This window comes from Micropterus salmoides, unplaced genomic scaffold (assembly GCF_014851395.1).
Source record: "Micropterus salmoides isolate LMB-PRFRI ecotype aquatic unplaced genomic scaffold, ASM1485139v1 Ms_hic_scaffold_1, whole genome shotgun sequence".
Classification (NCBI taxonomy): domain Eukaryota; kingdom Metazoa; phylum Chordata; class Actinopteri; order Centrarchiformes; family Centrarchidae; genus Micropterus; species Micropterus salmoides.
This window is the reverse complement of record NW_024040040.1, coordinates 52,925,864-52,938,854: the sequence shown is the minus strand read 5'-3', so window position 1 is coordinate 52,938,854 and position 12,991 is coordinate 52,925,864. Positions and strand designations below refer to the sequence as shown.

Sequence of the window (12,991 nt, the reverse complement as noted above, 5' to 3'; positions counted from 1 at the left end):
AGCCTTGTGAAATTCCATACATTTCTTTATTGAAAATCTAAAACGCATAAAAACTGAAGAATAATCAGACACTTCATTTTTTCTTGAGACATGTTGAGGAAGCAAAGTAGCCAAAAAACGGTGCGTGATGAAACAATGCGTTTGCCTGGCGTGTCCCGCCTTGAAGCCGACCCAGGACCCAGATCCAAACTGTTGCTTCACACCCTGATCTCACCTGCTGCAGCTTTACCTCCAGCAGAAAGCCGGCGGTCTGGTTTCGTGAGTCTGTGCGGTAGCGTGACTCTCCTCCCCTCTCCCTGCCGAAAGACAAACTGAACTCACACGGAGGGAATAACACGGCCTCCTGTAGCCTGCTGGAGATCTGGATGCGGATTTCCATCAACACGCCCTGGAAATGGTTGCGTCATTGTTTGTCAGAATCCTGCGAGGGTTATGAAACAGAAGTGAAAAAACAGTAAACTGGGCAAGAGAAGCTTTTTTTTTATTCAGAGTTAATTTACAATGCAAACCAGAGAGCTGAGCTCCACATGTGGAGGCTGGACTTCACATGCTGCTGTAGGAAAATACAGACCAGGCCTGTGTGGATGGAGAGAGGAAAAGCGAAGCAGAGGGAGGAGGCAGAGAGAGGAGGAATCCATTTTGCAGCAGAGCATCCTTTGAAATGTGAAACGCAAGATTTTCCTAGTTGACTGTCTTCAAACAGGACGGAGAGAGAGAAAGAGGGAGGGAGGGAGGGAGAACGGCTGAGAGGAGCAACAAGAAGGAAAGTGATGAGAGTTAGGCGATGGATGGAAATAATGGGATGGATTCCCATCCTGGTTTGTTGCCAGTTAAAGAGAGACATTTAGAGAAAGGGAGTATAAAATGGCCTGATGCAGCAGGAGAACGAGGGAGGAAGCAGACAGGAGGAGGAGGAGGGGGGGATCATCCCTGAAATGTGAAACTAGTTTTTCTAGTTTCTTTGCGTAGAGGCCCCGAGGTGGCGTCCACGCTCACGCAGAGAGAGAGAGAGCAGTTCAGAGAGGACACGCACACACACATGATGATGCTTTGCCATCCAAACAATAACTTTATTCAGAGTTTGTAAAAGTGACACACACCTTCAGACCAACCTGTTGGTGGTCATACAGGAAATACGCAGTCAGACAGTTCGGGTTGGCGTGTTCCCAGACTACGTTACTACTTACTAGCTACTATTTAGTATATAGTAACTATTTCCATTTCCCTATTCACTGTTTCCATTTTACCAGTAACTATTTCCATTTTACCAGTAACTATTTCCATTTTACCAGTAACTATTTCCATTTCCCTATTCACTGTTTCCATTTTACCAGTAACTGTTTCCATTTTACCAGTAACTGTTTCCATTTTACCAGTATCTATTTCCATTTTACCAGTAACTATTTCCATTTTACCAGTAACTATTTCCATTTTACCAGTAACTATTTCCATTTTACCAGTAACTATTTCCATTTTACCAGTAACTATTTCCATTTTACCAGTATCTATTTCCATTTTACCAGTAACTATTTCCATTTTACCAGTAACTATTTCCATTTTACCAGTAACTATTTCCATTTTACCAGTAACTATTTCCATTTTACCAGTAACTATTTCCATTTCCCTATTCACTGTTTCCATTTTACCAGTAACTGTTTCCATTTTACCAGTATCTATTTCCATTTTACCAGTAACTATTTCCATTTTACCAGTAACTATTTCCATTTTCCTATTCACTGTTTCCATTTTACCAGTAACTATTTCCATTTCTGTAGTAACTATTTCCATTTTACCAGTAACTATTTCCATTTCTGTAGTAACTATTTCCATTTCCCTATTCACTATTTCCATTTTACTAGTAACTATTTCCATTTCTGTAGTAACTATTTCCATTTCCCTATTCACTGTTTCCATTTTACCAGTAACTATTTCCATTTTACCAGTAACTATTTCCATTTCTGTAGTAACTATTTCCATTTCCCTATTCACTGTTTCCGTTTTACCAGTAACTATTTCCATTTTACCAGTAACTATTTCCATTTCTGTAGTAACTATTTCCATTTTACCAGTAACTATTTCCATTTTACCAGTAACTATTTCCATTTTACCAGTAACTATTTCCATTTCTGTAGTAACTATTTCCATTTCCCTATTCACTGTTTCCATTTTACTAGTAACTATTTCCATTTTACCAGTAACTATTTCCATTTTACCAGTAACTATTTCCATTTCTGTAGTAACTATTTCCATTTCCCTATTCACTGTTTCCGTTTTACCAGTAACTATTTCCATTTTACCAGTAACTATTTCCATTTTACCAGTAACTATTTCCATTTCTGTAGTAACTATTTCCATTTTACCAGTAACTATTTCCATTTTACCAGTAACTATTTCCATTTTACCAGTAACTATTTCCATTTCTGTAGTAACTATTTCCATTTCCCTATTCACTGTTTCCATTTTACTAGTAACTATTTCCATTTTACCAGTAACTATTTCCATTTTACCAGTAACTATTTCCATTTCTGTAGTAACTATTTCCATTTCCCTATTCACTGTTTCCATTTTACCAGTAACTAATAAATGCAATGGAACAAGTATCTAAATAATAGATACTAGTAAAATGCAAATAGTCACTAGTAACTACTAAATAAGTACTAGCAGCTTTTAAATGGCGAGTAGTAGTTTTAAAGGAATAAACGACTTGCCATACTTACTTGGAGTTAATCTAATGAGTGAATTTATATTTGAGAGTTTAAAATGATCCAGTAACAAACGTGTGAGCGCTCTCTGATGGACAAACTGTTTCTAACTCACTGCAAACGTTCTGCAGGTTCTGCTCGCTTGTTGTTCAGCTTGTGTCGACACCAATATTATCTGCAAAAAGCAAACATCAGCCGATATGTATAATCAGCCAGGCCGACTCGACACACCGCGACACAAAGCTCTTCAACATGTGAACTAGCAGCGGATAAATATGTCAAACAGCTGTGAGCCTTCGGAGCTAAAAGTTAGTTTAAATAGTTTCCTGTTGATTTTCAGAACCTGACGTGGCACCAAGTATAAAGAGTTTCACTTCCTTCCCAGAATAACGAGGAATCTCTCACGCAGAGAATAAAGATAATAAGATTATAGATTCATCCTCCATGGTGTCTGCAGGACAGCAGATTAGATAAACCGTTTCCGTTACAGTTTGTCCAGGTTTTGAGAGATGAAACTCGACGTCTGTTTGAGGATAAATGTTGATAATAAACTACAAACGTCGCCTTCCTGTCCACAGAAACTTAAACCAGCGTGTAAAAACTTTTCAGGAGACAAAGTGAAGCACAGATGGAGAGAGCAGCATCACATGAGCCGGCCCCTCTCGGCCCTCTGTTGTGAGGCCGTTGGGCCCTGTTGCCATGGAGAGGCATCCCATTAGCCTATTATGGGCTGGCAGCGGTGTGCTGAGCCGTGATTGGCTGTCTGAGGCTGCTGCATGTCAGAGGCGAGCAGAGGAAGAGAGGAGCTGCTGTCTGTTTCTGAGAAATTTTATTCTTCCTTCTTTGTTTCCTTCCTCACTTCCTCTGAAGAGGCCTAAGTATTCCTCCTCGTCCTCCTCCTCCTCCTGCTCCTCCTGCTCCTGATGTTTGTGGTTGACTCACACTGATACGTGCACAGATGCATGAGTGGGAAAGCTGTGCGTCCTGAGCTCTGGCTGACTCAGCAGCGCCCCCGTGGCGGTGCAGAGGAACTGCAGGCAGTCAGACAGGCAGGAGGTATTAAGTTACACATAGTACTACTGTTGGTACTACTGAAAGTACTACTGCAGAAGTAGCAAATTCCTGCTTCCATGAAACAGCAGAAAATGTAAAGCAAAGTTTTCAAACACTATTAAAGTGTATTTTGTGCCGACTGGCTGTGTATTCCTGAATGTATTTGTAACCTGCTGCAGGGTTAGTACTCCAGGACAGGAGTACTGCTTGTTCAAAGTATCCGTATAGTCCTTTGTGTGTACTTCACTTGATGCGTATAAACGTACACAGTGCACACAGCGTAGGGGGGGTCAGCAGGGCCTTCTACACAGTTAGTGCCATCCTGAAAATACTACCTAAAATACTACTACTAGTTGTACTTTTACTGTTACAAGTCACAAGCCACTTATGCTAGTACTACAACCAAGGGTAGAATTAGAAGTAGTACTGCAACTGCAACCAGTACTGCTACTTTTACTGCTGCCCCTCCTCCACTACTGTAGTGCTACTTATATTGCTACTGCTACAAATATTACTACTACTAATAATAGTATTGCAGCTGCAGGGCTGCTTGTATCAATACTACTCCTAGTACTCCTGCTGGTACTTGTAGTACTACTATGATCAATACTACGGGTTGATGATATTATCTAAAGTCTTTGTCTGATACAGTAATCAGGATCAGTTTGATAACTATTGATTAGTAGTCGCAGTATTTTAAATACTTTAATCTTCTGGACTCCTGAGTTGCACCATGGACTGACTGACTGACTGATTGATTAATCATAAGGATTTGATCTTTGATCGTGTGTGTGTGTGTGTGTGTGTGTGTGTGTGTGTGTGAGTACACTGATATGTTGAGCAGCTGTTGGCGACACACAGATTGTCTCTCTGCTGACTCTGCATGCTTCCTGCTCTCCGATTGGTCCGTTCTGGGGTCACAATACAGTTTGAGCCAAGGAGACTTTGCTCTCTTGTTGTCCCGCCTCCTCTCTGCTTCCCCGTTACCTGATTGGTTAATAGTAAACTTCCTGTCAGCTGGTCCCAGATCTGCTGACTCCGTCACTCTGTCAGGACCTCTTATGGGCGTTCAGCCTGCTGCCTGTCGGGTCCTAAAAATAGACGATAACATCCAACACCTTCTCCCCTGCTCCCTTTACTTACTATATGCTCCTTTCCTCTCTCCTCATTTCCTTTCCTTCTTTTACTGTCCTCACTTTGTCTTCTTTCCTTGTCTCTCCTCTTTTCTTTCCTTTCTCCCTCTCCTCTCCTTGTTTCCTCTCCTTTCTCCTTTCATTGTTTCCTCCTTCTTTCCTTTCTTATCATGTTTTGTTGTCTCCTCTCCTTCTTTAGTCTCCTTTCCTTCCTTTCTCCTCCTCTTCTCTCCTTTCCTTTCTCATCTCTTCTCGTCTTGTCTTTCCTCTCCATTCCTTCCGCGCTCTCTTTTTATTTCCTTGTCTCCTCTCCTTGTTTATTGTCCTTTCCCTTCTTTCTTCTCCTCTCCTTGTCTCCTCTCCTCCTCTTCTCTTCATCTCTTCTCATAGCCTTGTCTCATCTCCTTATCTCCTTTCCTCTCTCCTCTCCACTTTAAATCAAGCAGCACCATCAGTCCTTTGAGAGGAGGAGGACATCTCCCTCCTCCTCCACAGTGCAGAGAAACAAAATGTCTCCTTAACACCTTCCAGCTTCTGGTTTTAAGGACTTAAACAGGATGAACGGTGGAAAGGAGTAACATCTGTTAGAGCTGTCGTTTATAGCAACAACAAAACACTGTAAACAAGATGCGACAACAAGCAAAATAACTGCGACATGGTACAGTCTTGTGTTTCCTTCCTTAAAAATTAATAAATAAAAATAAATGAATGAAACCACATCAGCTGTTTAAATCTAGAGGCTGTCAAAGTCAGAAAGCTTTAGTGACGTCGTGAATTTAAAGCTCTTCCTCTCCATGAGGAAATCAACCCGCCATCGTAAGACAACTTCCTGCCGTGACCTCAGGGCGTCCCCGTCTCTCCCGCCGGCCTTATAAGGCGGCTACGCTGCTGTTTGTGTAATTATGTGATAATTGCACAAACTTACAGATCGTTACAGGCTTGTGTGTGTGTGTGTGTGTGTGTGTGGGTATCCCGCCACATTCCCAGCTGATTAAGTCGGATCAGGTTTCACCATCGGTTGACGAGCTACATCTTGGCTCTTATTCTTACTCACACTCCCAGAATCCCTTGTTTTCTGTCCATTACCCAGAAGTCCTGGCTGTTTTAAACCCACGCGCACACACACCAGCCTGTTTGTGTGACACGTCTGATTTGAACACATTTTAATCTGCACTTTCTGTAATTTATATTCTAAAGATGTGAGTTTCACCTTTAAACTCAAGTACTTGTTTCTAGAGGTGTGAGTTCTGCAGAGGGCAGCGGTTTGACCCAGTTTCAGGTGCTTCGTCTCCACCTGGACATCCAGCAGCATGATACAAGGTTCAGGTTGTGGACTAGACTAACCTCCGACCCTCCGTCTCTCTCGCTCTCTCAGACATATGAAGATCCATGAAAAGGACCCGGCCAGCGGGCTGCTCCCCGTCAGCCCGCCCTCCCCCACCAAACGCCGCCGTCCGTCCGTCAAGAGGAGGTTGGAGGAGGAGAGCGGAGAGGAGCCGCCTAGCAAGAAGGTAGAAACACACACCTGCAGCAGCAGTAAAATCAGGCGTAGTCAGTGTAGATCAATCGTGATTATCAGTTTGGCCGTAATCGTGCAGCCCTAGATGAAGCTGTGATAAGTGGTGAATAAATAGTGATGTTGGTGTGTGTGTGTTTGTTCAGGTGGTGGAGGACGTGGCGGCGGAGGAGTTGGCGGCGGCGGTTCGAGGAGCGGAGGAGGAGCTGCTGCCCTGTCCACTCTGCTTCAAGACCTGCAGCTCCAGACTAGAGCTGGACGAACACATGGACGCACACCCGGACACCGCACTGAGGTACCCGCAGATAAACACACGCCTCTCCTTCCCAGAACTCCCAGCATCCTTTGCAGAAATGTTTGTTTTTTCCCCATAAAGGTTAAGTTCGTTCGAGTTTTGTGCACTTTAGTATTTAGTATTATTATTATTATATTATTATTATTAGTATTAGTATTTCCATATTCTGCTTCTTGACACTTGTACTCCACATATTGTACTTTTTACTTCACTACATTTACTCTTTGTTACACTTTACATAAAAAAACATAATGATACCCCGCAATTTAGTACTTTATACTAATCTACACAGTAGTACGCAAAGTATCCGAAACTGGCAAAGTACAACGTTAAAATAATATAATATTCTATAACAATATAGAAGGAGTACTTTTACTTTTGAAACTTTAAGTAGAGTTTGCTGCATAAGTAGACTTTTACTTGTAATGGAGTACTTTTTTTATGGTACTTCTACTTCAGTGAAGGATCTCAGTACACGTTTGCAGTCTTTGTGCTAAGCTAAAGCTAAGCTAAGCTAAGCGGCTGCTGCCTGTAGCATCATGTTTAACAGCTGACACTTCTGTAGACCAAGCGATCAGGTTTCAGAGCAGAGCTGGTGAAAGTTTCTCTGAAAAATACTTTTTGTCAGAGTTGAGATAGTAATAAAGAATAAAGCAGCTCCTGGACTCATTAGCAGGCAGGGAGTCAGACGGAGAGGGAGGGAGGAGGAGGAGGGAGTAAATCAGTCATTAAGAGATAAAAGAGGTGGAGGGCGGGCGGCGAAAATGAGGGTCGGCTTAAACGGACGGATGAATAACGAGGAAACGAGAGAGGAGGGGGGGCTAATAATTCACCAGTGGGCGAGAGACGTAGAGAAGCAGAGAGAGAGAGAGGACAACTTAATAAGTCACACAGAGGAGGAGGAGGGGGAGGAGGAGGAGGAGGTTTCATGACACGCTCGGCCAAACACAAACAGAGTTTGAGTTCAAAGTTTAGTGTTTTATGGAGTTGCACCGAAAAGGAGGAGAAGACGGAAAGAAAGAATTGAAAAGTAAAAGCAAGGAAAGTAAAAAGAAAAGAAAAGAAAAGGATGGAGGACAGAAAATCAGAGGGAGAGAAGGAGGAGCGGCAGCTGAGCTGAGCTCGTTATGGAGGAAGGCAGGAAAATTTAGCTGTAAATCCTCACTAATCAGCCTGTAAGAGGATCGACTGGACTGTAGGGAGGAGAGAGGGGGGAGGAGGAGAGGAGAGAGGGGGGAAAAAGAGGGGGAGGAGGGAGGAGGGGGGGGAGGAGAAGAGTGGAGGGAGAGGGGGGAAAGAGAGGGGGAGGAGAGGGGGAGAGAGGGGGGAGGAGAGGAGGGAGAGGGGAGGAGAGGAGGGAGAGGGAGAGGAGGGAGGAGGGAGGGAGGAGAGGAGGAGGAGGAGAGGGGAGAGGAGGGAGAAGAGGGGAAGAGGGAGGAGGGAGAGAGGGTGAGAGGAGGGGAGGAGAGGGGAGAGGAGGGAGAAGAGGGAGGAGGGAGAAGAGGGAGGAGGGAGAAGAGGGAGGAGGGAGAGGAGGGAGGGAGGGAGGAGAGAGGGGGGAGGAGAGGAGGGAGAGGGGGGAAAGGGAGGAGAGAGGAGGGAGGAGAGAGAGGGGAGAGGAGGGAGGAGAGAGGGAGAGAAGAGGGAAGAGGGAGGAGGGAGAGGAGGGAGGAGAGGGGGGAGAGGAGGAGAGGGAGGGAGGAGAGAGGGGGGAGGACGGTGGAGGAGAGGGAGGGAGGGAGGATGGAGAGAGAAGAGGAGGGAGGAAGAGGAGGAGAGGGAGGGAGGAGAGAGGGGGGAGGACGGTGGAGGAGAGGGACGGAGGAGGAGAGGGAGAGGAGGGAGGATGGAGAGAGAAGAGGAGGGAGGAAGAGGAGGAGAGGGAGGAGGGAGGAGAGAGGAGAGGGAGGGAGGAGCAGGAGGAGAGCTGGGATGAGCCAAATTATTTATTCAAGTCTCATTGAGAACAAATCAGCTGCTGCTCGTCTCTGCTGCAGGCTACGTTAGCCGCTAACAGCACAGCCGAGTTGCATTGTGGGTAATGTAGTCTGCAGGTGTGCTGATAAATCTAATCTGTGGACTGAGGACTCTTTCAGAAGCCAGTTTTCACTGGAAAGCAAATAAAAGTTGGGGACAAACTGGACAAAACAAGTCAAGTAAACTACGAACCGTTTTTTGGCTCCGGCTTCCCAAAATGTAGTTCTTTAAAATAAATTTTGAGTTTAGGACAAAACAAGACAGTTGAAGTTTGTGCGTCCCTGCAGGTGAAAAGGAAAACCTTTCTGTACACGTGAGGACCCTCCTGACATGTTCCAACCAAATCTAAACCGTCAAACGGCCTTTTGAAGAACCTCTCGAGGTTTAACCTTAAAGTGATGAAACATGCAGGAGCACAGAGTAATGGCGCCACCTGCTGGGATCATTTTGTTTGCTGGTCACTCGGCGTCGGTGTTTACTGACGGCTCCCCTCGCTGTGTCTCCCAGGTGTGATCTCTGCTGCCTGTCTTTCCGAACCCACCGTGGTTTGTTGCGTCACAACGCCGGGGTTCATAAGCTGCTCCCTCAGGACCCCAGCGGCCGGCCCTTCATCCAGAACAACCCCTCCATCCCCACCGGCTTCAACGACCTGGCCTTCATAGACTTCTCCTGCAAGAAGTTCGCTCACATCGCGCAGGTACCAACGCACGCCGCTGTGAACGCCACTCGGACAGAAATCACCCTCCTGGGTCAGTGTTTAATCACCTCTGTGCTTCCTTCCAGGTTTGGTGCGAGACAAACCTTCGTCGCTGCATCAGTAAGTTCCATCGGTTCGTCTGCGATTGCTGCGACAAGGCGTTCCCCCTTCGCTCCGCCCTGGACCTCCATAAATCCATCTCCCACTCCGACAAACCCGCCACCGCTGACACGCAGGACACGCAGGACACGCAGGACACGCAGGATACGGAGGACGAAGCAGCGGGTGGAGACGCAGAAAACGGCGTCGAGAACGGCGGTCAGGATGTTGAGAAAGAAGCCCCGCCCCTCAGAGCAGGCCGGCTTCTTGGAGTCACTGGGCCTCCTGCACGTCTCCAAGGTGAGCTTCAGAAGTAAATCTTTACCACAGAAAGTCAAATTAAGAAGTTTAAAGAAAAGACAAACGCAGCCCCGTAACGGCCCTCTGATGTCTTTACTCCTCAGGTAAAGTCTGGTCCCACAGACGATGAGATCCATCAGGCCCACCTGGACAGCATCAAGGTGATCCACGTGGAGCCGCCGTCCTCCAGCCTTCCCCCAGGAGCCGGCCTCAGCTTACCTGTCCGGAGGTCTGGGGCTGACTTTGGGGCTGGGCGTAGGCGGTCTGGCGGCCCTCAGCATCCCGCTGATGGAGGCCTCGGGCTCCGCCTCAGCCCTGCAGGGCCTCTCCCAGACAGACGCCCTGAGCCTGCTCTCCCTGCAGCCCTTCCAGACCGGCTTCCTGCTGCAGCCTGACGGGAGCGCCGCAACAGGCAGCGCGGGCTCGTCGGGGGTCAAACCCGGAGAGGCAGGGGGAGCCGGGATCATGGAGCTGGCGGACATCCAGCAGATCCTCAAAGTGGCGTCTGCAGCGCCGAATCAGATGGCACTGACCCTCCCCGCTCTGGCCAAAGCTCCAGGATTTGCTGGAGGTCAAGGTGTGTGGCGTCTCGAGCTGGACGCTCTCGTCTTTGTGTTTTTAGATTTAGGATCCAAAAGAGACTCACTGACTCTGTTTCTTCCTCCTCCAGGTCAGAAGGCGATGCCTCCGTTGAAGCCCAAACCTCCCATCACCCCTCGCTCCAGCCTCACGGCGACGACTCCTCCCCCCCTCCAGAGCTCCCAGCAGGCCTCACTGGGCTGCATCAGCCCCAGCCTGCCGCCTCCCAACCCGACTCTCTTCAAAACGCCCTCCTCATCCTCCTCATCCTCCTCTTCATCTGGGAACGGAGGGCAGTTGGACGCAGAGTGTATGAGTGACGCTCACACGCCTGTATCTGATTCGCCGCCAGCTGCTAACACCGCAGGACACGAGGAGGCGGGGCTTAGCGGGAGAAAGCCAGGAGCCAAAGGAAACAACGCCGGCTCGGCTAAAGGCTTGTTCCCGTGCCGATTCTGCGACCAGGTGTTCGCCTTCTCCGGCGTCCTGCAGGCTCACATGCGCTTCCACCTCGGCATCCTTCCCCACCAGTGCAACATCTGCGACTACGTGGCTCCCCGACAAAGCCACGCTGATCCGACACCTGCGGACGCACAGCGGCGAGCGCCCGTACGTCTGCCGGGTCTGCCACTATCCTTTCACTGTCAAGGCCAACTGCGAGCGCCACCTCAGGAAGAAGCACGCCAAGACCTCGAGGAAGGACATCGAGAAGAACATCAAGTACGTCACCTCCACCACTACAGCCAACATGGCGGCGGCGATCACTGCCGGACCCACCACCACCACCCAGGACATGGAGACGGGCTGCACCGGAGCTGAGACGACCTGCCGGTTTTGCGGCGAGGACTTGAAGACGTACCGGGCGCTGCAGATCCACCCTGCGCACACACAACGGCTGCCAGAGGAAGCCGTTCGAGTGCCGCCGCTGCGGCGCCGCCTTCCTGGCCAAACGCAACTGCATTCACCACCTGCTGAAGCAGCACCCCGAGGTGCAGGAGAGGGAGATCGAAGAGCACATCGCCACACTGCTGCCTGCCGCCGTTCCCGTCGCTACCGCCGCCTCTGGCCGAGCTGCTGCCGTGAGTCAGATGGCGGTGAACGGGATGAGTCCGCCTCCGATTCAGGCGGTGAAGGTGGAGGAGCTGGCGATTTATCCTACAGAACTGGACCAGCCGCTGGACTTCTCCGCCAAGAGTCGTGGCTCGGGCAGCCACGCGGGTTCTCCTGGGGTCAAACTGGAGAGCGTGTCCCCCACCTTCGACTGCTCCGTCCTGGACCAGCCCATCGATCTGTCCATCCCCAGCAAGAGGCAGAGGAGGGAGGTGAGCGCCGGACAGATGAAGGAGATCAAGACGGAGCAGAGCGGCAGCAGCATAGTGGAGCAGCAGCACGCTCTGTCCAAGGAGGACAAGGCGGGGAACACCCTGCCTCCCCTGCACCCTCACCCCCCAGCTCGGCTGCTACCAGCTCCCCCCTGGATCCACCCCGCCCCCCCGCGCCCCTCCCCAGCCTCAACAACTCCACACGAGCCCAGCGCCTCAAACCCCTGCTCCCCAAACCGGCCTCCTCGGCCTCCTCCCCTCCCTCCGCCGCCCTCAAGGAGCTCCCTCCTCTGGCCTCCATCGCTCAGATCATCCACTCGGTCTCCGGAGCTCCGGACCTGCTGAAGAGAGAGGCCGTCGCCTTGGAGGGCAAAACCAGGGCAGCGGTCGCCGCCTGTCAGGCCGATCCTGCTGCAGGACCCTCCGCTGTCCCGGAGACGCAGAGCGAGGACACGTCTGAGGGATCCTCCAGGTGAGCTTCATTCAAAACGGTCATTAAGATAACCTGCTGCTTCTGGTGAATCCACACTCAAATGTGTTTTTTAATTCACAGTTTTGTACTTTTCAACAGTTACAGAAAGATAATCAAAGTTAAAACATATCAAACAATAAAACACAGGAAGCGTTCCAGGAAGAAACCTGCTGCGCTGACGGTGAAGGAGAAGAGCGTTGTTAGCGGCGGCGGCATCGACCTGGAGTCCAGCGGGGAGTTCGCCAGCGTGGAGAAGATGCTGGCCACCACCGACGCCAACAAGTTCAGCACATACCTGCAGACCGGCGCTGCGGACCTGGGAGGAAAGAGAGGTAGGAGGGAGGAGGGACACGTTAAAGATGACCGAGCTGAGGAACAGGTGACTCACTGAGACTTCATTCAAACCTCTCGCTGTGAACAGATGTCGACAGAGCGGGAGGAGCGGAGGAGCAGGAGGGAGGAGTGAAGGAGGAGGCCAAGCCGGCGCCGGTGGCGCCGCAGTCCAAAGGAAAGAAGAACGCCTACTCCAACTCTGTCCAGAAGATGACCTGCCCCTTCTGCCCCCGAGTGTTCCCCTGGGCCAGCTCCCTGCAGAGACACATGCTGACCCACACCGGTAACATTTACTCAGTACTGCACTTGCGTACAGTTTTGGAGTACTTGTACCTCACTTAATGCTTTTATCTGACAGCTATAGATGCAAGTTACTAAGGGTGTGACGAGAGATCGCGCCACGAGGTCCCGCGAGATTAAATTGTGACGATATTTCTCATCGGGTAAAAAGCTGCGAGACTCGCGCTAATTTTCTCACTCAGTGAAATACAAATAAACTCCGCCCAGGTGATT

At 49.1% G+C, this 12,991-nt stretch overlaps 1 protein-coding gene across 1 annotated transcript in view; it reads left to right on the top strand.

Moving 5' to 3' along the window:
• rreb1a (ras responsive element binding protein 1a) overlaps positions 1–12,991 on the top strand; it is a 66,061-nt gene that overhangs the window by 46,979 nt on the left and 6,091 nt on the right. The window contains 14 exon segments of the mRNA XM_038732914.1: positions 6,264–6,399; positions 6,551–6,699; positions 9,184–9,373; positions 9,460–9,714; positions 9,716–9,772; positions 9,877–9,966; positions 9,968–10,349; positions 10,443–10,906; positions 10,908–11,228; positions 11,230–11,787; positions 11,789–11,839; positions 11,841–12,145; positions 12,293–12,477; positions 12,567–12,761. Of these exon segments, the coding sequence (XP_038588842.1) occupies positions 6,264–6,399; positions 6,551–6,699; positions 9,184–9,373; positions 9,460–9,714; positions 9,716–9,772; positions 9,877–9,966; positions 9,968–10,349; positions 10,443–10,906; positions 10,908–11,228; positions 11,230–11,787; positions 11,789–11,839; positions 11,841–12,145; positions 12,293–12,477; positions 12,567–12,761 (3,338 nt within the window).